Raw genomic sequence first — 24,937 nt, forward strand, 5'->3', positions numbered from 1 at the left:
CTGCTGAATTGGAGGCAGCTTGAAGCGGAAGGTGTCGGACGCCTATATGTTTTGGGGGCGTAAAGGTGAGGCGAGGCGCCACAGGACGCTCTCTTGGGGGAGTACTGGAGCCTAGAAAAGAGAGGCATGGGATTTGCTCACCACAGGAGCCGGTTTTGTCCGTGACCGCCACCCGTGAGGCACATTACTGGCGTCACTGGAAACATCTCTCTTTCACAACACTGCAGTACATTGTTCAGTTACTGGCTGCATTTTCCTTTTTCTTTACACTTCAACGTTTTTGAAAATTTGCTGACATAAGTAGGAGTATACATGCACACATTTTTTTCTTCCAAAAACAAAGAGAAAAATATAAAGTCTTGAATGCAACGTTGCAGCAGTCACATGAGAGTGTTGAAAAAGTATTTTTTGGCTATTGCCAAGACTTGCAGAGTAGATGGTACATATATGTGTGCTAATGATACTAAAAGCAATGCTGTACTTACCAGTGGTAATTAACAAAGAGATGGTCACATGGGACATGTGGGGTTATCACCTTGGGCTTTGCAATCTGCACTCTGCAAGACTGCAAGTATTAAGCGAGAGAGGAGCGGAGGGCAGAAAGGAGAGACACGTGAAAGGCAGATCCTGCTGGTTCATTTAACTCGCTTGCTGTTCGTTCGGCCCCATCACTTCAACAGGCCTCCTGTCCTCTTGCTGCATTTTCTTTTGCTCGTGGTTTTTAGCAGCGTCTAAATTCCGAGCAGCCACCGACTTCTCTGTTGTATATTTCTGAACGAATGAATGTACGTACCAGGACAAAAAAAATCCAGTGTCGCTGTCGCGCTGCCTCACGAGCTGCCTGTGCTGCTTCTGCGATTTGAAGCTGAACTGAATCGGAGAGATAACCGACAGGATGGTGCAGTATTAACAATGACATTTGAGCTGTCGTCTCATGTGGCTCTCAAATATATATAAAAAAAACACTAACTAACAATATTAGCATGAGAGGAGAATGCAGATCAGTTTCGTGAGAGAAGCATAGACTAATCCGAACTAACCTGCCATGTTAAATGTTGCGAGGAATTAGCTGGAGAAGCGCTAGAGAGATTGGCACCGTCCCAACTTGAGAGGCATGAGTGATTTGTGATAGTACTTAAGATTCTCCTCCAGCTGCAGGAGCTGTGGCTGTTCTTGTACCGTACGAAAATTCCTTCGCCCACGAGCTTAACAGTCATGAACGCGCGAATAAACGGCGGGGGAAAAACAGACAGAGCTGCGACGTTTTTCATGGGATCACGCCAGGTTCCGTACGGTGCACCGTATAGGGTCCTCCGGCAGCTGCCACTGCAGGACCTTGGACACCATGGTTAGAGACTTAGAGTATAGCTTTAAGCAGTCAAAATTAGGCTTTGAAAAGCAAACGGTTAAAGAAAGTATAAAGCGATCAAAGTACAACGACAAAGACGACGAGATGGAGACCGTACCTACCCCCAGAATTCAACCAGATACCGCTGGAAATGGTTACTTCTAGGTACTGTGTTAGTATTCTTCTACTGTTGGTCCACGCCTTTCTTAACAGCATGATTACTACGTAACCAGTGAACATCATTCCAGATCTGGGAGTGGAGCTTTTGCGCCGAGACTGACGATCATGGTGTTGGCCATGCTTCTCTGGCAAGTGAATGCAAGCACATATAGCCCATGCCGTGGTAGGGGCAGTGTCCATGCGCAAAAGACACCGCCTCCTTGGCCACCGCTGGTTATTACCTAGCCGTGACATGGGAGGTGTATCACGTGCACAAGATATCAGTATCATAATATAGTACCACCGAAACGATTCAAAACATTTTGAAAGATAGATCGAGACACAGGAATGGACAATTGGACATAATTTGGCCAATGGCCAGGTTTCGATCAAAACAATTTTTCTAGAAATATACAGGCAGTAGAGATAATGCCAAAGGGGATGAAGTGAAAAAAGTTCCCCCTGATCTGTCCCATGCTGGTTTTGTTTGTGGTAACTTGTGATGTCTCTACATCTAGGCACCCCGTGCTCCTAACTATGAAATGTTCCACCACTCATGCACTGTTTTTTCTGTGTGTGCTCAGATGGGAATGCAAAGCTGTGCACTATGATTAAAGAGATGTGGTAATTATACTCACTTAGCTTCACTTGAACTCCAAGCCTCCAGGTTGAGCTGGACCACCACACATCAAGATTGTAAGGCTGCACATAGCCGATGGCCGAATGCGCTTCGAATCATCTCATCGAATCCGCTACAAGTAACGTTATCCCATTGCCTCATTCGCCCAGTCAGTCACTGCATATGGATATCACTGCAGCTTTCAGCCTGTGAAGTTTAGCATGTGAACCCTGGGCACAAAACGAAAATAAGAGTCATGGCTTTCTGGTAGTGAGGCCAGAACAAGTTGGGTGCAAATCAGAGAACTGCTTGCGTGTTTTTCCTTTTTGGAGTTCATGAGCTGGGGAGTAGTGAAGTAGAATGATCCAAGCATGTGAACATCCACAGGCAGGAGGGCACTAAAAGACAGATCTTGTTGTGCTAGCTCTGTGCAGTTCTGATTCTAATGCCAGGATAGGATAGGATACGGGACATGCAAAGCAGGTATGTGCATTCGATTTAAGACAGAGGAAACAAATGCCGAGGAGAAAATGAAGGACTGTCAAAGAATATTGCAATGCATTTTACTTCTGTACACATGTGTTATGGTGTGTCAATAGAGCAAATGTTGATTACGGAAGGTAAATGTTGCAAGGTAGAACCTTTCTTCATTGGATCCACAGCACTAGAGCAACTTTTTGTTGATGAAGTGAACAATCTTCTGCGCATTAGTCGTTTGGTATTCCATCCAGGAGTAGGGTTGCACTCAGATCCTGAAAATTCAGATGTTTCCAAAGTTTTAAATAATCATGGAATTACCCTCCAAAAGTTAGTTAATCAATCAAATCAATACAATTGAATACACCATCGGATGTGAAATACAGTGGTTCAAATAACTCTAAATGTCTGGTATGCTCAGGCATGATAATCATGTCTCAACTATTAGATCCACTGAATGCCATCAATAAAACTTGTCTTCATCTAATAATGGTTGAGGACAAGCTCTTTTCTATCTTTCAGACCAATCAACCATATACAACCAAGTATTTCTTGCATCTCGATTGCTTGATGTATCCACGGCAACAACAAAAAAAACAGAGCATTGATCCCCTCAATTCCAACTACACCCAGGAACCTTCTCCAACCCAACTCCCCACATCATGCTCCTTATGATTTCAGCTTCTTCCCATTTGTCAGCGTTTGAGTATAAATTAGCCATCACAATATAATTACCAGTGTTCTTCGGCTCAATCATAAATAATTGATCGAAAGCATATCGACCAAGCTCAACATCACCAGCTTCTGCTGCTCCATTAAGCAATGGACCCCAGACCTTTGCATTTGGCTCAAACGGCATCCTGTTGACAAGATCAACTGCATCCTTTAGCATCCCAGCACGGCTGAATGCAGAAACCATGCAAGCGTATTGCTCCATCGCTGGAGCGATACCAAACACGACCTGCATGGAGTCAAAAACTTTACGAGCATCAGATACCTTTCCAGCATGAGCACAAGCAGTAAGCACGGCAGTGAAAGCTACGGTATCCGGCAAAGTGCCAGAACTGATCATCTTATTGAACAGGCGCAATGCGTCTGCGGCTTCTCCATGAGCTGCAACAGCTGATATCATTGATGTCCATACAACTTTGCTTCTATCACCAGTCAATTCAAACACCTTCCTAGCCCCATCAAGAAATCCAGCCTTTGAGTAAGCCTCGATCAATGCACTCACAACATTGATGCTCTGATCATAGTTGTTTCTAATCACATAACCATGAGCTTGCTTTGCTCCCATTAGGCCTGAGAACAAAGGAACTGAAGGAATGATGATTGAAAGTGTGGCCGAATTGGGCAGTATGCTAGAACCAATCATCTCATGCAGTAATCCAAGCACATAGGACTGGCGACCATTTTGAATAAGTCCAGCAATTACTGCATTCCAAATGCTGATTCCTTGAGCATCTGCTCGACGAAAAAGCTCCATTCCCTCGTCAACATGCCCATGGTTCATGTACCCAGTAATCATGGCGCTGTAACTGACTGGATCTTTCTTAGGCATCCCTTCAAACAACTCTCTTGCATACTGCAACCGCCCACATTTGGCGTAAAACCCAACTATTGAGTTCCATACTGCGACGTCCATATCAAGCTCATTCTCGGCAGCAAACTGGTGCACGTTGACCCCAAAATTGACAGCCTTGAGTTGCGCACAAGCATGCAACACGCTTGTCACCGTGATGCTGTTCGGTCCAACACCACCACCGGCATGAACCCGCGTCAACTCCTGGAACAGCTCCAGGCACTCCCGGTACCACCCTGCACGAGCGTAAGCCGATATCAGCGAGTTCCAGGAGACGACGTCCCGCCGAGGCATTTCATCGAACACCGCGCGAGCGGAGCGCGTGTCCCCGGCGATGGCATACGCGGTGATGAGCCCATTGGACACGAACAGGTCGGTCCCGAAGCCGCGCAAGAGCGCGACGGCGTGTAGCTCCCTGGCGACAAGTGGGGAGAGCGCCGGCCCTGACGCGGCGTGCGACTTGAGGAGCGCAGAGAGCGTGACTTCGTCAGGGGAGACCGCGGATGAGGCGAAGAGGCGGATTGCGGCGGAGGGGTCGGGCGAGTGGAGCGACAGCGCGATGAGGATGGCGTTCCAGGCGAAGATGCTGGGCTGCGGGATGGCGTCGAACACCCTGCGTGCGTCGTGGAGGCGCGCAGCACGGGAGTAGAGGGAGATGAGTTTGGAGGCGAGGAAGTTGGATGGCGTCACGGAGAAGGCGACAAGGCGGGCATGGAGCTGGCGGCCGGCGGCTAGGTGGCCGGAATCTGCGCAGAGCTGGATGAGGTGGCCGTACGCCCGAGGGTCCGGCGGCACGGCGTTGAGCCATGATGGCAGCTTCATTGGCTCGTCATGAAGGGCCTAGGCGGGTTAGGCTGTTAAGACTTAACTGCTTTTGAACTCAAAATTTCACATGAATTTTACAGATTTCCACATGAAACAGTTCAGTTTATGCAGAATCCGGAAAAAAAAAAAACCCACAAGTACCAGTCGAGCCTTTGGCCGCCAGATTTGGACCGCGCATGATCTAAACTGTTCACGTCTCAGATCAGGTGACCACGAAAAGAAACAACTGTTGTTGCAGTTGTCATTTGCCAGAGAAGAACCAAGAACAGCATATCAAAAGAACAGGCTAACAGCTAACTTCACCCATGAAAGTGAACCATACATCTGATACAGGCAGCATTCAAACCCAGGGGAACGTGACAGAAGTTGCCAAAACAGATTTGATGCGATGACTACAACGCGTAACGAGAATGTCACTCCTGCAAGGAATAATTTTGTGCTCCTGACATATTGTATCATGGGTAAATTACAATGGTAGAAACTCCACACACACAAACCCCCTGGTTTTGTGTTCGTATACGGTACAATATTTTGCATCGTCGACTTACAACTCTATCACACCCGGTGTCCAACACACAAGCTGTGATGGCTCCCAAATAGCTTAAGTAATCCCCTCAGCAACATGCTACGTGCTATGTAGTGTTTCTAAAAAGATACCAGCATGCTCAGCAAATTCAGTGGCTAATCCACCAAACACAGATGACACATAAGTTACTGAGGATCACAACCAGCTCCAGACCATCAATCAACTCAACCATCTTCCAAAAATTGTATGATCATGAACGGAATATCACCTTGCTTCTGCTTCTTCTATTACACTATAGGCTAATGCTATTTTAGAAGTATCCGCCATATCTTTCTCATGTACACCACTAGGGACCATATTGCAAGTCCAGCGGATACATAAAGCAAAGCAACACCAGGAGTAACTAAAAGACCTTGCCCAGGTAGACTGCAATGCAGAGCACAAAGGCGAACCATATCATCTATCAATTAAAAAAAGAAACAGTAACAAAGTTATATTACACTGATGAAGAAAAGCTTCAAATACCTTGGGTCTCTGCTGGCAAGAAGGAGAGTCAATGCTGTCATCTGTGTCGCAGTCTTCCACTTCCCTAAGTTGTTAACTGCCACAGCCTGTTGTGGCAAGTAGAAACCCGTTCAGTGATTGAACTTCTAATTAAGACAATAGAACGTAAATGGAAGGGTGACAGAGCACAGAAGGAACCTCAAGAACTTTGCTATTCTGAGAAGCAGCCCACTCTCTAACAGCTGACATTGTAATCTGCAGAATCAAGGAGTGATATCTTATGTTAGCTCGTGGCAAGCATAGCAAGCTCCCACACTACATTGCAGCAGATATAATTGTTATTCTTCAAAAGGAAAGTGGATACATGTCTATGATTAAGAAGAAAAAAACTAAAGCTGCTCGTGGTAGCACATATCTTCACTGGAATCGGAAGGTTGTCAGACAAATCTGGTGATTTCCCTTAACTTTTAGGGCAACTTATATAGCTCCTCAAAGCTCTTGAAGCATGAAAAGAGTTAATTTTATTATTCAAGGCAGTCTCAAGCTCTAGTTCTATTTGAAACGGGCGGCGATGCTCATCTAACTTAAGAGACGAACTGCACTGGCTCCACTAAAAGAGGTAGAGGTTAGCCAAACAGCACCTTTTCATTTCATGAAGTTAAACATGTATAGTGTATACTTAAATGATCTAGCTAGAACCGATATTACAATAACCAAGTTAATGACCAGGCAGATAATTGTGATGTTGTCAAATTATCATGTAGCATTGGGGGATAAAAGCGTAGATAAAGATTGACTAAGCAGTTAGTACTGCATGAAACATCCATCAGAAGGCAAGATGCCATACTTGCAACAGAGCAACACATATATCAACATAAGCCCCAATAGTTTAATTAAAAATTATATGCACCATGCTAATTTTTCCAATTTATGATTGTCCAATGCCCACCACGACAATTTTACTAGAAACCAATTGTTTCACTATTTGGGAAGTGGCAAGGTAGATTGGCTGAGTAACTACCTCCCTCCCAATGATAGCAATGGAAGGAACTGTTAGAAGCCATGGCCCATCCCTGAGAAGTGAAGTTTCCAAAGGTTTGGTGCACAGCAAGACTAATGTTGCGGCTACCATAAGCTGCACAAGAGAATGAGAGTGATTAAGTTAGATCTTGTGACATGAGTACATCACATTTGGAAACTAACAGTATAAACTAACAGTATAAGTTGTAAAGATGCCAGAAAATGGTGCGAAGGGCAATTTAAGATCAGAGCAAAAGAGAGAGAAAGAAACCTTGTCGGCCACAGGATCAAGAAATGCACCAAAAGGTGTTCCTAACTGCATCTGCATAGTAAACTATGTCAGGAAACAATTTATAAAAAGTTGAAAATGCTGGTACAGTAACCCTATCTAGCATATTTTTCAGACAATATTTGTCACAAACCTTTCTAGCAATATAACCATCCAGCCAATCAGTGACTGCGGCAGCAAGGAAGATGCCAGTAGTGGCAGTTGCTGCCCAAGGATCCTCCATGTAGAAAGCTGTTGGCAGTAAAAAATAATTAGCTCTTAGACATAAAAAGAAAAAATAAGATAAATAAATCTTGGTGAAAGAACACTTGTGCAATCAAATTAATATTGGTAGGTCAAACATAAACACAAAATTAAACAAGTGTAAAATGCACATCAAAGAGCAGTGGTCAGCAGAAACGAACAGAAACATATTGGCTGACTCGTGCATGCCTGCATGGTGCTTAAAGTCAGCTAACATTCAAGCAGGAGAAAAGCCCAGTTGCTCAGGGAGGCCAAGGTGATCAAGACCAACTGCATGAAAATTAAGCTGTTGGAACTTGTGAGGAAAACGCATTGTTCAACCTCCAGTAAACAAGAAGTACTGTTTGACTTTCCATGGATGATAAAGTCGTGTCAATTAATTCAATCATTGCACAAACTCCACACATCATTGAGAGCAAAAGGTTTAATAAAGCTGTGGGCTGTGAGGTTACAAGAAAAGATAATTGTTCTGAAACTTGGATGACTCTAGCGATGGTTGGAAACGTTTCAATGATTCATGAATTATTTCCTCTCCACACTCCTCTTCTAATGATTTACGTTCAGTTAATTACAGGAAACCATAACCTCTGGGGTTCTTTGCAACTTGGACTGTAAACTCTTTACTTTGATAATACGGCAGACTTTAATTGTTTGTGCAAGTTCCATGAACATGAATGAGCTAGATACTGGCGATTAAAGATTAGGGCAGTGAATCAGGGAGGTTAAAACACTCACGCTGTTCCTCCACCATTGATCACTGGAAAAGGTGGCTAACAATTCAATTAATTTGTTCCAGCAATCTACTAGCAACAAAACACCTACGACCCACTAGCCTTTTCAGCCTCTATCTTTCTCCTACTTGCATATGTTTGAATGGTCATACAGGCGAATTTCCCACATTGGTACCACAGACGAACCAACAATACCGTAAAATTCCAACTTTCCACATCCATACTCCACATCACATCATAAACCGATGAGGAAAACATAAAAAGTTTGTGCAAGCTTTCGCTCGCGCTTACTGCTTATCAGGAGCGGCACGGCGGCGACGCGGCCGATGGTGAGCACGGTGGGCAGCGTGAGCAGCCTGGGTGGCCCCGGCGGCGCAGAGGACGGCGGCATCTCCTTCGACATCCCGTTCACCGCCGGCGCCTCCTTGGGCACCCGCCTCCTCCTCCCCGCCGCCCCGTCAGATCCCATCACCTCACCGCCGGCCCCACCGCCAGAATGCGGCGCGGCGCACAGCCCCCGCGCTGACGCGGCCGCCGGAGGCCGCCGGAACCAGCAGCTCGCGGCGGCGACAGTGGCCGTCGGCGGGCGGCGGCCGCAGGCCGTCGAGACTGGGGTGCGGGGAGCGGGGATCCTGGCGGCCGCGCGGGGGGAGAAGAAGGGCTTGGGGTGGAGGTGGGCGGGCCCGGCGGCTGCGGCTCTGAAGAGGAGGAGCGATGCGTGGGTGGCGACGGATGGGGGCATGGAGCGGATTGATCCGATTCCTCCCTCCCTCCACCTTCTTGTTGGGGTTGGGGGAAAGGTGGGCGGCGTAGGCGTGTGCGTGTACCGCGAGCATTGGATGGTGTTCGGAAGGGGTCTCCTAAACTTGGGGGGCAACAAAGGCGGTTGATGGGACGCCGCATCGGAGAGAGTCGGATCCGGCCGGTCGGGCTAGCGGACGGCTGCATTGGATCCTACTGAGCGCAGCGAGCAGCATGGGCGCAGTCCCAGTCCGGCACCGACACGGTGCACGGCGCTCGTGGGGCCGCCGCGGTTCTAGATCGGCTCTTGGAGGAGATAATAATTACTCCCTCCGTTTTCATTTATTTAACAACTTTGACCATGGCGAAAAACAAGGTAATCATTGTTTTTACATAGAGTGATCAAACACGGTGCATGGCATTGATTAAAAAAATTGTCACAGGTTGAAGCTGATGGAAATAATTCGTCCTGTGCTAGAAATGGGCCTTGTTACGCTACTGATGCTACGTTAGTCTTCACCATGAACCTTCACAAAAAATAAAATATCCTTCTATGTTTTTTTCTTAGTAAGTGCCATTAAATTTTTCTATCTATATACTACATGACATAGTAGTTTGAGCCCACGAATAGAGTAGGGTAAAAATGAAAAATGAAATCTCATAAAATGTAGATGTGACAAGTATTTGCAGACAAAAAAAGTGATCAAAATTATCAAGTAAACGTAAATAGAGAGAGTATCTTTGCTCATAAAATATAGATGTGACAAGTATTTACAGACAAAAAAAAATGGTCAAAATTATCAAGTAAACGTAAATAGAGGGAGTATCTTTGTTGCGGGCCATGGTACACAGTGGTACTATACCCAACACGTCCAGAAGAAACGTACTCTCCGTACGTAGGAGTACAGTAGAGACAGAAACTTGTGGGCTCGTGCGTGCCACGTTACATGCCTACACGGCCGGCCGTGTCTCTAACAGCTGTATCGGTTTAGCATGTCCATCTACCCAAGGCAGCGGTTGAGTAACACCGCGGGAGGGAACCAAACAGGTTTACGTAAAACTAGACTCAACCTACTAGATGTACCTATCGTACCGGAGATCATCAATAAAAAAATCGGTGTTTCATATTGATCCCATCATAGGTAGCAAAGATATTTTTAAAATGGGGCAAAGATATTTTTCGAGCGAGAACTGCTGGCGTCACCTAATTTGTCTCGTCTCCGGGGTGTGTGTAGCTCAATCATGTCACTTATTGGGCCTAATCAAATACTCCATAGTACTACAAGCTATGGATCTAGTACTAGTTTTCGACAAGCTCAGGTCCGCGAGTCGGCCTAATTGCCTCCAGGATCTCCAGCTTCGTCCATGACCGACCGCGCCAGTCCATAATCAGGGCCGGAGCAGGCCACCAGCCCAGCCCGACCGTCTCGTCCGGCAGGCTCGTTCTCTGCCGCGCGGTCGCTCAAGGCCGCAGTACGCAGGCTCCCTACGTGTCCTTGTGCCGTGCGCAAGCGTCTGGGCTGGCCGCGCGCCTGTTCTCTTGTCTGCTGCTGGTCGTCGCGGCTGCGGCCCGCCGCAACAAATCCGATACGAATCGAATAGTTAGAGTCAAAAAAAAAAAATCGAATAGTTTATTTTTCATATTGCTATCTACATTTTAATATGAATATGAATTTAAATACTGTTAAATGTGAATATAAATTGGATTATTCGAATATGAATCTGTATACGAATACTTATTAGATTCAGTTGTATACGAATATCCTATAATTTTAACGATAAATTATGAAATAATAAATTTATTTAACATGAACATGATAGTAATTCAACTTAAGAAACTTCATTTTTTAGTTTATTGATCATTTATCTTAAGTCAAAGAGTCACTTTTAATATAATACTATAACTTTAGATAATTTTTTACCATTAGATGGGAGATGAAAAAACTAGATTTATCGTTATAATATACATAATACAGTACCAAACAATAAAATAATATGTAGGATCAAAATAATTATGTAAGCTAATAATATAAAAGAATAAAACTTTATATTACTCATATTTATATATTATAAAAGTATTTTTACATATTTGGATACGGATATTATTTATATCTATTTTTGGGAAAAACAGATTCGGACATATCTATATTCATATCTAGAAACAGAATTAAATATATCTTTATTTATACATGTCTTCCAATCTGATATAAATTTTTCTTACCACATTTATATTTAGCTAAATACGAATATTAAATAATACAGATATCTCATATCCATTTTCCACCCTACCCATGTGGTGGTGCTCTAAGTGTGTTTGGTTGGAAGACAAAGTAGAATGAAATATGATCGTTCTTGTTTTTAGAGATGAGATGATCATCTTTTTTGTTTGATAGATGAATAGGATGGGCTTCTTTTTTATTTGGTTGGAGGGATGAGGAAAGATAGGGACGAGTATCTTTTAATTTTAAATAATAGTCATTAATAAAATACTAATCAATATGCACTAACACGTATTAATATTACTCTTGACATAGTCATTACTAATTAACAATAAAATATACTAATTAACCCTAATCATACTCTAATTAGCTTATTAATTACCACTAATTAGCACAATAACCCTTACAAATTCTAATCTCATAGTAATATACACAATGAGCATGACTAGCAAAGGTAGATGATTTCGTCTCACCGATTTAGAGGAATAACTTTATACAGCACATTAAAAGAATATTTTTTAAGATAGATGATTCCACCTCTACTGCTCCTGAACCAAACATCAATAAAAAAGAATCGCTTACTTCTATCCTATCTTACCTCATCCTCTAAACCAAACACACCTAACAAACAGGGACCGCGTGTCCACCAGATCTTCTGGGAGTGTAGGAGCCATGTCCTCTTCCGTCCAGCCTTAAAGCGTGCATCACTTCGTTGGTATAAGGAGTTATCACGAATGCGGTGGCATGGCGGGCTGAAAAGCGTCGATCGATTCATGCTTTTTGCTGCGGATCGGAGCGCGAATTTGCTTTGTTTTCACGCATGTAGCCGTAGCAGGCCGTAGCATAACAAGTTAACAACCGTTTGGTAGTATACCGTGTACGTACACTTACTTGGTCATGGTTTAGATTTGAAGCTGCTGTCGTCTGGTTCTAAATCAGGCTGGGCCACAGAAATAGTCCCTCCGTTTTCATTTATTTGACAACTTTGACCATAGCATAAAAACCAAGACAATCATTGTTTTTACCTGGAATGACCAAAATACCCCTGATTAAAATAATTGTCACATGTTAAAGCTAATGAAAATAATTCGTCCTGTGCTAGAAATGGGACTTATTGTGCTACTGATGCTACGTTAGGTTAGTGAGACTTCACAAAAATAAAATATCCTTCTATGTTTTTTACTTAATTAGTATTATTGGAAATTTCTATATATATACCGCATAACATAGTAGTTTAGGTCCACACAAGTCAATAAAGAAAGGTAAAAATGAAAATAAAATCTCATAAAACATAGAGATGACAAGTATTTGTAAATAAGAAAAGTAGTCAAAGTTGTCAAATAGATGCAAATGGAGAGAGTATCCACTGCTAACGAAACGACCAAACGACGAAGCATGTAGGTCAAAGCTTGAGACACGGGAACAGTAACACCACGCACGAGCGGCACCGTGTCGTGATTAAAGTACCACTGCGCATGCTCCATTAACCAGTGGCCCGATTATTCTGAAGAAACATGGATCACAGACTATACTACTGGGAACCCCATTTTTGACCAATCTCGTCGTTCCAAATCCAGGTCAAAACCAGGCGATTAAATTCCTAAACACATTCTAATCTCCTCCTCCCCCTCCTCCCCACACGCTGCTTGGTGCTGCAACTCTGCACCGGTCGGTACCGTACAAGCCCAGGCCAGAGGCGTTCGACGAATCACGGCGCCCGGACCGGCCACCACGGCGCGCGCCGCGCGGCCGCCGAGCGCGGCGGCCATGGGCGCTGCGGCCTTTGACCTCGAGTACAAAAGGTGCAGTATGCTACTAGTGCAAATCAAAGCCGCGCTCATGCAGGAGCCAAGCCGAGGGCGAGGGCGCGCGGCATCGTCGTGCCGCGCGCCACGTGCTCGCGCTCTCGCACCGATGCGAATTGCAAAACTGAGTTTTTTCCCCCTTTCTCTTCCCCTTCACCAATCTGCGCTGCTTCTTCTTCTTCTATTCCTCTTCTGCGCTTCGCGCCTGGGCCTCCCTCTGGTGCCGTAGCGGGGCTGCAATTAACGGGCGCACGACTCCACCCGATCTTGCCGCGATCCGTTGCAATCCCTGATTCCTTTTTCCAGAATTTTCCATTCCATGTGCGTGGATCTCGGGGCGCGGGCTAGGGTTTATGGCTTTGGTCAATCCATGGCGTGCGGTGCCGAGGTCGCCCTGTCGCTTCTTCTTTAATGCGCTCTGATCCCCATGGACGCCGAGTCCCGGTAAAACCCCCGAAAGGCGCCTCCTTCGCCACTTCGCCTGACTCCTCTCCTCTCTTTTGGTGTTTTGTTCTTTCTTGCCGTATTGTCTAGGTTGGATTAGCGGGGGATTAATGCCGTGGTTGGGGTTGCCTCCGGGCGCTATGGTTGATGGTGGTGAGGTTTGGCGCAGGGATGCGTATGGATTCGCGGTGCGGCCGCAGCATCTGCAGCGTTTCCGCGAGTACGCCAAGATTTACAAGGTACTTTACCACAGTGGAAATGTTCTGTTCCTTGTTTGTTTATGGGAAAGCTTTAATTTTTCTGGAGGGTTGTTTGCTAGGAAGAGGAGGAGGAGAGGGCGCACAGATGGAGGGACTTCTTGGACAGGTTGGCTGAATCTGCGGATGTTCCCTGCACACCGGGCATTTCGCGGTCCCAAGATGACACTACAGCCGGAGATGGTGATGGAGGAGCTGGAAAGGCAGAAAAGAATAATGGCAGTGGAATACATTGTGATGAAGAAGAGGAAGCTGAGAATGCAGAAAATAACAACAAATTGGAAGACCCGAAGGAAGCTGATGCCAGCGATGAATCACGAGAAGCAAAAGGCGAGTCAGAAAATCTGAACAATGTAACTGACAACTTGGACAAGCTGAAAGAGGAGACTAGTAGTAACTCTGCAGAATCGATCAAAGCCTCAGAGGAATTGAGGGAAGTGAATGGGGGTACTGAAGAATTAAAAGATTCAAGTGGAGGCTTGGAAGAATTGGGAGATGTGAATATGGACAACTTGGAAAAGCTGGTAGAGCTCTCTTTGGATAAGGGGTTGTTGGATGAACTGAAGCCCATAAAAGTTGAGTCTCGGAGGCGGGTGCAGGCATCACTTAGCATCATTGAGAAAATGATGAGCTCTCGGGTGGTGAAGATAGATAACGGTGCAAATGACAATCATGGAAAGGATGCAACACAGCTTTCGTCTATTGAAGAGGAACAAATGACTGCAGAAGCGAGTCATGAAGGGGATCCAGCTGAGGAGTCTTATGTTTCAGAGAAGGTGGAGCTTGGACAAGAGACACCTGATGATTCTACAGGTACTGCTTTGGATGAAGGCGACGCTGGGTCATATTTTCCTTGGAGGGAGGAGCTTGAGAGCTTGGTTCGTGGAGGTGTGCCAATGGCTCTTAGAGGAGAGGTGCAACTGCAAATCAGATTTGCAACTTGCTGTTGTCTGCTTTGTCTGTGAGATTTGATGCCTTTACACTCACATATGGTTGACTTCCCTGCAGATATGGCAAGCATTTGTGGGTGTTGGTACTCGGAAAATTACTGGGTACTACAACAAATTGCTTGATGAAGGGACTGCGAAATCGGATGAAAATGACCTTGAAGACCCAGAGCTGAACGAAAGGGCAAGTGCACCCAGAAAGCTTCCACAGCGTGAGAAGTGGAAAGGACAGATAGAGAAGGTTGTTATTTGAAACAATTTGAATTGAGAGGAAGTATGCCATGGTTAACAAGCTCTAGTGCTTCTATACACTTAGTTTGTCTGTTGTCATTACAGGATTTGCCACGAACATTTCCGGGACACCCTGCATTAGATGAGGATGGAAGAAATGCTTTGAGGCGGTTATTAACGGCATATGCAAGGCACAACCCATCAGTTGGGTACTGCCAGGTAAATCTATGCTCATTGAAGATAATTTTGAATTTTTATCTAGCCTCTCATAAGCTTAAGTATACAAAACTAAAGATTGTAATCCATGCTAAGTGGTCCATGCGAACTATGAAAAGCCATACATCTCGATCATTAGTTCTGATGGGCATTTGAGCAAAATTGTAATATATGGCCTTAAAAATAGGGTTGTGATCTATGATATGTAATCCATTTTGAGCTATGACAACTAGGTACTTTTCAATCATTACTTCTGAACTTCTGATGAGCAAAACAATTTTTAGACCACACACCTATGGTAGCTTCAGAAGGGATTTACAAAAAAAGTAAAACCAACGAAGTCTATCTCAATATACACAATTTGATTACCAGCTAGCTTTACCAGGTCAGCAAAATTACCACATGTACAACGCAACCTAAGGTTACATTTATATTGCTTTCCACATGCCTCACACTATTAATCTGATTTCTGAAACAACCACTATAACCAAAGTACATTTTATCTTACATTATCAAAATTTTCCCTTGCAGGCTATGAACTTTTTTGCTGGGTTATTTTTGTTGTTCATGCCTGAAGAAAATGCATTTTGGTATGTCTGCGTGATATGTGCCTTGTATCTAGAAAAAGATACTTAGTGGCTTTTTTGTAGTGCAAGACTGCATGGTGTCTCCATTGTCATTTGCTTTTGAATTTCAGGGCTTTAGTAGGGGTTATTGATGATTACTTTGATGGTTACTACACTGAAGAAATGATTGAATCTCAGGTACTGTTGAATTCGTGAATCATGATTCATGCCCTGTTTCCTTTCATTTAGATTATGTTGCTGCTCAATTCACAGGTTGACCAGCTCGTTCTTGAGGAGGTTGTACGAGAAAGATTTCCTAAATTGGGTGTGTAGTCCATTTATATTACTGAAATTTGTCTTTGTTATCCTCTCAGTATACTAAGAACACACACATATGCTTATTGCTAAATATGAATAGTGTATCAAAGCATCTACACTTCAAAACTCTTCCGCTGAAAGATTTTTTTTTTTTTTTTATGGTTATCACTTAGCACTTACATCATTTGCAATTCGTTTCAGCCAAACACATGGATTTCCTGGGTGTTCAGGTGGCATGGGTGACCGGACCATGGTTTCTTTCAATTTTCATCAATATGCTTCCATGGGAAAGTGGTCAGATTTTATACATTGTCTTGGTGCTTTCATTACGATATATACTATAAAAATAGTTTTTTGGTAGTTCACTTCGGTGATATCCCCTTATAGCCAACTAACATTTTAATCTAACTATTAGGATGTGGAAAATCCATACTCTTATTTTTTTTATATGTTGTGTATTCTATGTACCATGTGTGTGTTCCAACAGACCTATGGTTTAATGATATCTGATTAAAACTGTCCCTCTCTTGTAGTACTTCGCGTTTGGGATGTTATCCTTTTTGAAGGAAATCGTACAATGTTGTTCCGGACGACGCTTGCTTTGCTGGATTTATATGGTATTAGTTATCCCTCTTTTCATGTTAGCTCTGTTTGTTAGCGTATAAAAAATGTTAATAAGTCGTTTTATTTGTTCTTTTTGATCAATTTTGATGTGCAATCAACATTATTGTCTTCGTATGTTATTTTGTAGGGCCTGCACTGGTGACCACAAAAGATGCCGGAGATGCAATTACATTACTCCAATCTCTTGCTGGCTCTACTTTTGACAGCAGCCAACTTGTACTAACAGCTTGTATGGGCTTTCAATCAGTCAGAGAATTGGGATTACAAGAGTTAAGGAAAAATCACAGACCTGAAATCATAACTGCAATGGTGGAAAGATCAAAAGACCACAGTTCCTGGAAAGATAAAAAGGGTTTAGCAACAAAACTATATAGCTTTAAGCATGACCCTTCATCTGTGTGCCCACAAGTTAATTCCAAGGAAGATGGTTTGAAAGTGAATGGGGAGAGTGGATCATCAAATCTTGAGACCTACCTTAGTACTAGTTCTGTACTAGAGAATGATTTGGATCAGGGTGTTGATCTTGAAGATCAGGTAAGAACTCTGATATTACGTATCTTTAGGATGTGCTAATCTTTTTTGTAAAAGAAATGGGAAATATTGTGTTCAAATATATGGTTTAAACTGATGGTTAAAATCTGGTGATTTATAATGGTTCCATGTTAATATCATGATTTTTTTTTGTAGAACTGAATGGTTCTTGTCATCTTGTTTATATTTTTCTCTTAGAATAATATCCTGACATATACAACCCAAGTATTCAGATGCTTTTTTCTTATGTTTACATGATGGATTCTACACCTTGCAATGTTCACGCAGGTAACATGGCTAAAGGTTGAACTGTGCAAGCTGCTTGAGGAGAAAAGATCAGCTGACCTAAGGTTTGGGTTACTTTTTGTTTGGGACATATTTGTGCCTGTATGAGTTAAGACTAGCAACTTATGCTCAATTTAAGTATTCAGCTCTGGATACAATACCTTAAACATTATTACTTGGTTGAGCAGATTTAACGTATCCATAGATTACAATATGTTTTCCCTTCGGTTGGGACAACATTGATGCTTATTAGCGTTCTTCATACCATATTTGACTTTACTGTTTATTTTCTGGGACAAGGGAAAGATTAAAAAGAACATGCTAAGGTAAGTTGAATCATAAGCTTTTTTTTTCTTGGGTGACAAAATTCATCTTTATTACTGTTCTTTGGTTTCATGACACATCTAGTTAAAATTGTTTGTAAGTTGAATCATATGACTTAATATTGTGCTGTGGCACTATGTTAAGGCCCATTAATATATGTCCATAACTCTAATATTTTTTTATATATTTTAAGAGGTGAGGAGTTGGAAACTGCTTTAATGGAGATGGTCAAGCAGGACAATAGACGAATGTTGAGTGCTAAGGTATGATGGTATCTGGAATCACTTCTCTTTTTTTTCCCTCTCAGTATATGGTTTTGTGATAATAGAATCTCCTTGTACTATTGTATATTTTGGACTTCTTTCTGAACAAAACAGCTGCTTTAACATTTACAGATGATAGTTTACTTTTAGTCCTTGAATCCCCCTTTTTTGTAAGGTTTTTTTCTGTATACATTCTTGACTTAGAAAAGATTAACAGGTTGAGAAATTGGAGGAAGAGGTATCTGAACTGCGAAAGGCTTTTGCGGACAAGCAAGAACAAGAGCAAGCAATGCTTCAGGTGTTGTCTTATTGCCTACATTCTGTGGCTATAATTTGTGGGTTCTTAAGCATCATATTACATGGACCTATCAAGTCCATTGTACCATCTGGTTGGCTAAAAATATCCTCACATTAACTTGCTTGTACAGATCTTGTTAAGAATGGAGCAAGAACAGAAAGTGACAGAAGATGCCCGCATAGCCGCCGAGCGAGATGCTGCTGAACAAAAATATGCTGCTCACTTGCTCCAGGTTAATTCTTCAAGGAACTTTTTTGAGCAATCTTCTGAAAGTGTTGCCCTGTTACTTGGCTACTTGCACAATTTTGTTGTCTGAGAAGACAGATGCTTAAATTTTTCATAACTTTTGTATGCAGGAGAAGTATGAAGCAGCAATGGCAGCACTTTCACAAATGGAGAAGAGAGCTGTAATGGCAGAAACAATGCTGGAGGCTACAAAGCAGTACCAAGCCGGGCAGGTTAAAGCCAACCAATCTTTCACTTCAAGGTATGTTTTGGTTGCTACATTGAACTTCCACCTTCCAAGTATCTGTGTTACAAGCTACGATGAAAAAAAAACCCTATTACTTTTCACTCTAGTCATGATTAATTTTCTTTTGATGCATGTGTCTCACTGACTATTGCTTCAGTTGGTTTCTTTTCCTCTCCCATTATTTCATCTTTTTCTCTCTCTCTATTAGACCTAGATTTTTGCTACCAATCATATTTGATTGATATTCTTACTGGTTTTTTAAACTTTGAATATTATCTTCATAAGGTAATACTTCATTTACTTGGTATTTTTGTAGTTCACCATGTGCAGACAATGTCCTTGGGAAGACGAATCTAGAGCCAAATCAAGATGCACCTAACAGGAGAATGGGCCTGCTTTCTCGGGGACTTGGATGGCTAGACAAAAGCAAGGTGTGTCCATAAAGTCAAAGTTTACCAAAATAACACTGAGTCAATGACATGTCTGCATTGTCATTATCACTGTGACAACCTTTTTTTGGCAAGCTTTGATTTCTACTGCTATGTTGTCGACTTTCCTAAATATTTAATATGCTAGAACATAATATTAACTGATGTGTCCCTACTGAAGCAGCAGCCTCTTTATATAATCTTTGAAAAGGAAACATTATTCATCTTTATAAGAAAGAGAACATACATCTATTCTGCACTTGCATATCCAGCATATTGAAAAAATGATGAACCTAATTGCTCTAGAAAAATTGTACAAAGTTGACGTGCTGTTGGTTCATTATTGTTGTAATGCTTTTAGCAGGGAAGACAGAATTCCACTGAAACAGCTGAAGGCTAAACTCTTCTAGAATCCGGGAGAAAATCTTGGCTCCTAACAAGATCTTGATTTTTCGTTAATGGTTGGATTGCATGATCACCAGAAGCATTGATGTTTTGCCGCGGTAAGATTCAGCTGGCATTTTCCATGAAGTTTTGCAGGAAGTGTACTTTGTATCATATTCAGTTCTCAGATTAAGTTCTCTTGGTAGGTCCGAAAATGGTGTTGTAAGGCATCGGTGTAAATTTTCTTTTTCTGTAGTTTTGTTAAGATTGTCAATAGTTAGTGTTTCAAGTAGGAAAGAGAAAAGAACACAACTATCCATACACATGAGAAAAAGAAACTGTGTTAGATTAGTTTACGACTCTTTGAGTTGTACTGGAGAAGAGCATGTTTTGTTTCTCTTCGGAAACAGTTGTCAAAACCACTGAAAAGAATGATCTTTCAGTGTATTCTTGTTCTATTGATACGGATGGCTTGCAACACTTTCTAGTTTCTTGGCACGTCTTATGTACGACGATCGTTGTGTCAAATTGCGAGGTATCCTGGAAGGCTGATTATTGTTAGAGGTTCGTCACAATGCCGTCCAAAATAATTTTGGTAAGAACATCTCATTTCTTCCCTAAACCTGTACGTATCATACGTGAAACGCTTGTCTCATGCCTTGACAGTTACACTACGGGATCTAAGTTCATGAGGTCTAAGGTTCTAAGTTTATGACGTCTAAGGTTAGATATGCTATAGATTTTTAGATAGCTGTTTGGTTGATTGTATATTTTGTTAGCCTTCTAATCCATACGTTATACACTTAATTTTTTAATTAACTTTATTACACTTGTGATTAAGAATTTTTTAATTATAATTTTTGTGGCAAGACACACTTGAGATCTTAAACGTGACAAACTTAGACGTGAACCAAATATGCTCTACATTTTTTTGCGAGGAATTATTATACTACAGTTGAAGTAAAAAGTGACTAACATACCCTAGAGTCAAGACCAGCTGGACGATTACACTCTGAAAATGGCATACATATGTGGCCGAGAGGTTAAGCAAACATGTTGGAGATCATCTACCAAAAAAGGTATACAGCAGAAATGTACACAATGTGAACCAAACCCTTTTACTCTTTAGGTACATGCTACTGCAGAAAACAATGTACATCATCAGCATCTAAAGAAAGGGAAACGAGACATCCACTTGATCTCTACAAAAGCGTCACGAAATACTATGGAGCTCTATGTCGCAGACGACGATGTCTGATAAGCCTCAACCACAAACATATACCAAAAGTAAAAAATATTAGCTATGAACTATGGAAAAAAATCAACATGTCCTTCCCAGCAATTACCGTTTGAACAGTCAGTAACCATCGCCACAAAAAGCAGGTCTAACAGAAGAACGCCATTTTTGCTTTGCACTGGACTCCTCAGCTTCTTTCTCCCTGATACTGGGCTTGGTTCCCATCAGAGCCAGCTCCAGTTGGTGTGCTGGGAGCCGCCGATTGTCGACGGGCTGTCCGCCACCTGCTTCTGGACTCCATTTCTGAGATCTCGGCGAGAGCTTCAACGACATCTGCCATGGGTGGTCTCATGTTCGCTCTTTGATTGACACAGAGTGCAGCAACAGCGAGGGCCCGATACAACGAAATCGCGTGGTACTGACCCTGCAGCGCCGGGTCTGCCAGTTTGTGGAAATCCTTTTGGTTCACCAGGGGGGGAGCCTGAAATCATACGGGAAAAAAAAGGAAAGGTCACAACAAGAAATTGCAAGAGGAGAATTCATTTCTCTTCACAGCATGCAAGAATTTTGGTGAAGTAGTTGGCAGATTAAGTTGTTTTTGTTTTTCTAGAGAAGAGTACTCCTGAAACTTCTGATGTATCTATCTTGCTAACATTTATAAAGGAACAAAAGGAATGCAGGTTTTGACCTAGGAATCATGGCCCTAAGTTAGAATTTTAAATCACCTTAGTGACCATTAATTCAATACGAGAAACTGTGACTTCCCACCCATCTTGTGTCCTCTCCTCTCCCATGACACATCATATGACCAAGACATGAAAGGCTTCTGCGTGTTCTCGGAAAAGAAAAATAAGGAATTGTGGAAAAGGGTTGCAGTGACGAGACCAGAGGAAATAGAAGAAGCACACAAGTTTAGCATGATCAATTGGCTTAAACAATGATTATTAGATGAGTAACATTTCACATCATTTGACATCAAAGGACTAAGCTGATGAGGAGTCTGGATTAAGAGGCTGCAGTTTTGGTAATTTTGCATAATGTAGAGGCAACGAACAAACAACACCCACTCAAGGGATGCTGCTAGATAGGATGACGTGCCTATTCATAAACAGACATTACCACTATAATTGAGGAGAAGCAAGTAAAAGAAATAAAAAATCATAAAGCAATGGCTTACCCATACAGCAAGAGTTTGCTTAGGTTCATCTTTAGCCTTTCTTCCTGTGAGAACCTCCAACATAACAACACCGAAGCTGTAAATGTCCGACTTTATAGACAATTTACCACTCATGAAGTACTCTGGCGCACAATATCCAGCTGTACCCATGACCCTAGTTGAAACATGAGTATTGTCACCAGTTGGACCTAGCTTTGCCAAGCCAAAGTCAGACAGCTTTGGATGATAACCCTCTCCAAGCAAAATGTTTCCGCATTTCACATCGCGGTTAATGACAGGAGGGTCAACATTGTCATGCAAATGTTGCAGACCTTTAGCTGCACCAACAAGTATCTTCATTCTTGTACTCCAGTCAAGAGGCTGCTTACCAGGGGGGAGATCTGGATAAACCAAGACCCGAATCTGATTACACCAGCTTCTAATATATAACAAAAGGGGAGAACTGTATATGGTAGTGGCAGCATACATACCATGGATATGACTGACCAGGGAACCCAAAGGCATATACTCATAAACTAAAATCCTCTTGCCACGATCAGCGCAACATCCAACAAGTTCTACAAGATTTGGGTGGTGCAAGTTGCCCAAAATCAGAACTTCAGAGAGGAACTCCTTGTTCCCTTGTTGTCCCTGGGGATCAAGAGTCTTTATAGCCACCTCCTGTCCAGGACGCCTTTTGAGAATTAGAACAGCATACAAGCAAATGAAAGCCAACCCGCATCTGCTTGCAACCAGCAATTTTCATGATAAAGAAACCATAGCACTGACTGACATTCAGATATAAATCAAGGGAAAAACTACAGCAATGAGCAATCCTTTCTAGTACGCACCGCTTCAATCATACTTCAGATCACTCTAGTTCATTTGAGTAATGCATTAGCAGCAAAATATCATCGATTGAACGATAGCATTGATCAATAGTCAGCTACAAATCAAGGAAACCAGTATAGCAATCCTAATCCTTTCCTGTACGCACCGCTTACATCGTACGTAAGATCACTCTATAGTTCACTCAAGTAATGCATTAGCAACAAAGTATCATCGATTAACCATAGCGTTGATCAATATTCAGCTGCAAATCAAGGAAATACTACAGCATTCCTTTCTCGCACACAGCGCTTCAACCATAGTTAAGATCACTCTAGTTCATCTGAGTAACGCATTAGTAACAAAATATCATCTGATTTTAGTACACAGAAACATGACTACAACCCTTTGGGCTGAGGCATATGAACCCACCTGATTGGTGCTATCAAGAAAGCCCTTGTACACCGGACCGAACCCTCCCTGTCCCAGGAGGCGATCTGCTCTGAATCCCTCTGTCGCCGAATACAGCTCCTCATAGGTGAATACCTTGTACGCCGGACCACGATATGAGACGAACTCAGCATGCACGGCCTCCTCCGGGATCGCTGATTCTACCATCTCTGTACAAATAACTAAAAATGGATGCAGCATCCGATACATTGCCAGCTATGAGGGGAAACCACACCACTATAAATTAGCAAACATGAAAAGAGAAACAAGACAAGTGGTTCCTTGCAAAAACGAAGCGCAAATATGACAACACAACACAAATGGTAATTTATCGAAACAACCCATGTAATCTGGTGGCTCCTTTTTATGAAAAAGAAACACGCGCATAGTTCGTGATGTTAACCCGCCATCTCAACTTTCAAGAACAGCGCAGAGAAAAATTAAGAGGAGATTAACATCTATTATAAGCCAAGCACATCTACTCGTGACAGGAGCAGGACTAAAATTTGCAAAGTTTCACGAATTTCGAAGCGGAACGAAATATCTAATTTTCAAAAAAAAAAAATTACTAACATGTGTAACCCACACGAACGAAAAAAATGACCGAGATTTTAGCGAAAAAAGTTGTAAAACGAAATTGAAATGCCTGGACAGGACCATGTTTTAGTTTCAACGCCCAGAACCAGAGTTTCTTCACGAAATCTATTTCAGGATGCACAAGATATTAGTTCGAGTATCCCTATTCCAAACAATGCAAACGACCCAAAGGATCACGCGGAAGATAGTAAAGCATCCCCAATCTCAGCACCCTTCAAGAACAGAACAAGCAAATTAAGAAGCACCAAAACCACGCCCCTGGAGATTGTGCCGTAGCCAAGAACCCTCCCAAAACCCACAAAACTATCGGCAGAATTCGATCGACCGCGCAAAATCAAGAAACTTCTCCGTGCTACGGCAGAACAAGCAAATATCAAGGGAACAAGAATCAGGAACCCAAGAACGACGATCGCGCTGGAGCCAAGAACCCTACCAAAACCCACAAACTCGGGCATAATTCGATCGACCGCACCGAAACCAAGAAACCGCTCCGTGCTACGGGGTCATCAAACTAGCGAACCGCGCAGCCGCAGAAACCTACGAAACGCCCAAGAACTGGAGCCGCATTATTTCCTGGAGCAGGATCATCAAGAACGAAGGAGGGAGAAGCAGGAGCATGCACAACACCTGGGGCGGTCGGCACGGGCGCCGTCTCGACCGGCTCGGGCTCCGTCTTGACCGGCGCGATCTGCGACGTCTCCGCGGGCCCCTTCCTCTCGCTTCCCCCGCCCTCCGACGAGAAGCAGGACCCCATGGCCGCCGTCTCCTGAGGTGGGCAAGCGCGAGCGCACGCAAGCGGGTAGGAGGGGTCGAAAGCGACTGGCGGAGCGTACGACGAGGCAACACACGCAGAAGAACGATGCGGGATTTGTTAGAGGAAAGCTGCTGTATTTACCCGTAGCCTTCTAGAACACTACAAATAGACCGAAGTGCCACGTGAGCGTCGTCAGTGTGGGCCAATTAAGTAAACCGTCACGTACAGCGTAGGTGGAC

At 43.0% G+C, this 24,937-nt stretch overlaps 4 protein-coding genes across 33 annotated transcripts; 1 reads left to right on the forward strand and 3 right to left on the reverse strand.

The window, feature by feature from the left end:
• Window positions 1-35: 35 nt before the first annotated feature.
• On the reverse strand, window positions 36-5,080 carry LOC133912219 (pentatricopeptide repeat-containing protein At2g37310). Of its 18 annotated transcripts, none has more exons than XM_062354841.1 (8): window positions 3,339-5,080; window positions 2,768-2,878; window positions 2,146-2,303; window positions 1,467-1,749; window positions 1,041-1,335; window positions 794-852; window positions 486-696; window positions 36-221 (listed from the first exon to the last, which is right to left on the reverse strand). In XM_062354841.1, exons 1-3 carry the CDS (start codon window positions 5,005-5,007, stop codon window positions 2,272-2,274), a joined length of 1,812 nt encoding a protein of 603 aa, XP_062210825.1. In that variant the 5' UTR covers window positions 5,008-5,080; the 3' UTR covers window positions 36-221; window positions 486-696; window positions 794-852; window positions 1,041-1,335; window positions 1,467-1,749; window positions 2,146-2,271. The 18 variants fall into 18 exon arrangements, with proteins under 18 accessions (XP_062210825.1, XP_062210824.1, XP_062210822.1 ...); XM_062354840.1 differs by having other exon boundaries at window positions 794-870; XM_062354838.1 differs by having other exon boundaries at window positions 486-852.
• A 350-nt stretch (window positions 5,081-5,430) lies between these two features.
• Window positions 5,431-9,222, reverse strand: LOC133912223 (cardiolipin synthase (CMP-forming), mitochondrial-like). The gene is made up of 7 exons (XM_062354849.1): window positions 8,615-9,222; window positions 7,483-7,580; window positions 7,332-7,382; window positions 7,062-7,175; window positions 6,239-6,295; window positions 6,062-6,147; window positions 5,431-5,962 (listed from the first exon to the last, which is right to left on the reverse strand). The coding sequence occupies exons 1-7, from the start codon at window positions 9,063-9,065 to the stop codon at window positions 5,842-5,844; spliced, it is 978 nt and encodes a 325-aa protein (XP_062210833.1). The 5' UTR covers window positions 9,066-9,222; the 3' UTR covers window positions 5,431-5,841.
• Window positions 9,223-12,788: 3,566 nt separating this feature from the next.
• LOC133912225 (uncharacterized) lies at window positions 12,789-20,156 on the forward strand. 8 transcript variants are annotated; one of them, XM_062354855.1, is made up of 19 exons: window positions 12,789-13,085; window positions 13,702-13,771; window positions 13,852-14,703; window positions 14,798-14,977; window positions 15,073-15,186; window positions 15,715-15,773; window positions 15,881-15,947; window positions 16,023-16,074; window positions 16,269-16,361; window positions 16,601-16,684; window positions 16,819-17,225; window positions 17,511-17,572; window positions 18,025-18,094; window positions 18,312-18,392; window positions 18,523-18,624; window positions 18,749-18,879; window positions 19,181-19,295; window positions 19,654-19,686; window positions 19,721-20,156. In XM_062354855.1, exons 1-19 carry the CDS (start codon window positions 13,051-13,053, stop codon window positions 19,727-19,729), a joined length of 2,616 nt encoding a protein of 871 aa, XP_062210839.1. In that variant the 5' UTR covers window positions 12,789-13,050; the 3' UTR covers window positions 19,730-20,156. The 8 variants fall into 8 exon arrangements, 6 of the variants coding, with proteins under 6 accessions (XP_062210839.1, XP_062210836.1, XP_062210841.1 ...); XM_062354852.1 differs by having other exon boundaries at window positions 12,790-13,085; window positions 13,623-13,771; XM_062354857.1 differs by lacking the exon at window positions 12,789-13,085 and adding an exon at window positions 13,104-13,532.
• Window positions 20,157-20,780: 624 nt separating this feature from the next.
• LOC133912227 (probable serine/threonine-protein kinase PBL7) lies at window positions 20,781-24,815 on the reverse strand. Of its 6 annotated transcripts, none has more exons than XM_062354861.1 (6): window positions 24,572-24,711; window positions 24,378-24,481; window positions 23,330-23,517; window positions 22,561-22,750; window positions 22,091-22,470; window positions 20,781-21,394 (listed from the first exon to the last, which is right to left on the reverse strand). In XM_062354861.1, exons 2-6 carry the CDS (start codon window positions 24,397-24,399, stop codon window positions 21,101-21,103), a joined length of 1,074 nt encoding a protein of 357 aa, XP_062210845.1. In that variant the 5' UTR covers window positions 24,400-24,481; window positions 24,572-24,711; the 3' UTR covers window positions 20,781-21,100. The 6 variants fall into 6 exon arrangements, with proteins under 6 accessions (XP_062210845.1, XP_062210847.1, XP_062210843.1 ...); XM_062354863.1 differs by having other exon boundaries at window positions 24,378-24,499; window positions 24,572-24,690; XM_062354859.1 differs by lacking the exon at window positions 24,378-24,481 and having other exon boundaries at window positions 24,572-24,815.
• Between the last annotated feature and the right edge of the window lie 122 nt (window positions 24,816-24,937).

The sequence above is a fragment of the Phragmites australis genome, chromosome 3, assembly GCF_958298935.1.
Source record: "Phragmites australis chromosome 3, lpPhrAust1.1, whole genome shotgun sequence".
Lineage (NCBI taxonomy): Eukaryota > Viridiplantae > Streptophyta > Magnoliopsida > Poales > Poaceae > Phragmites > Phragmites australis.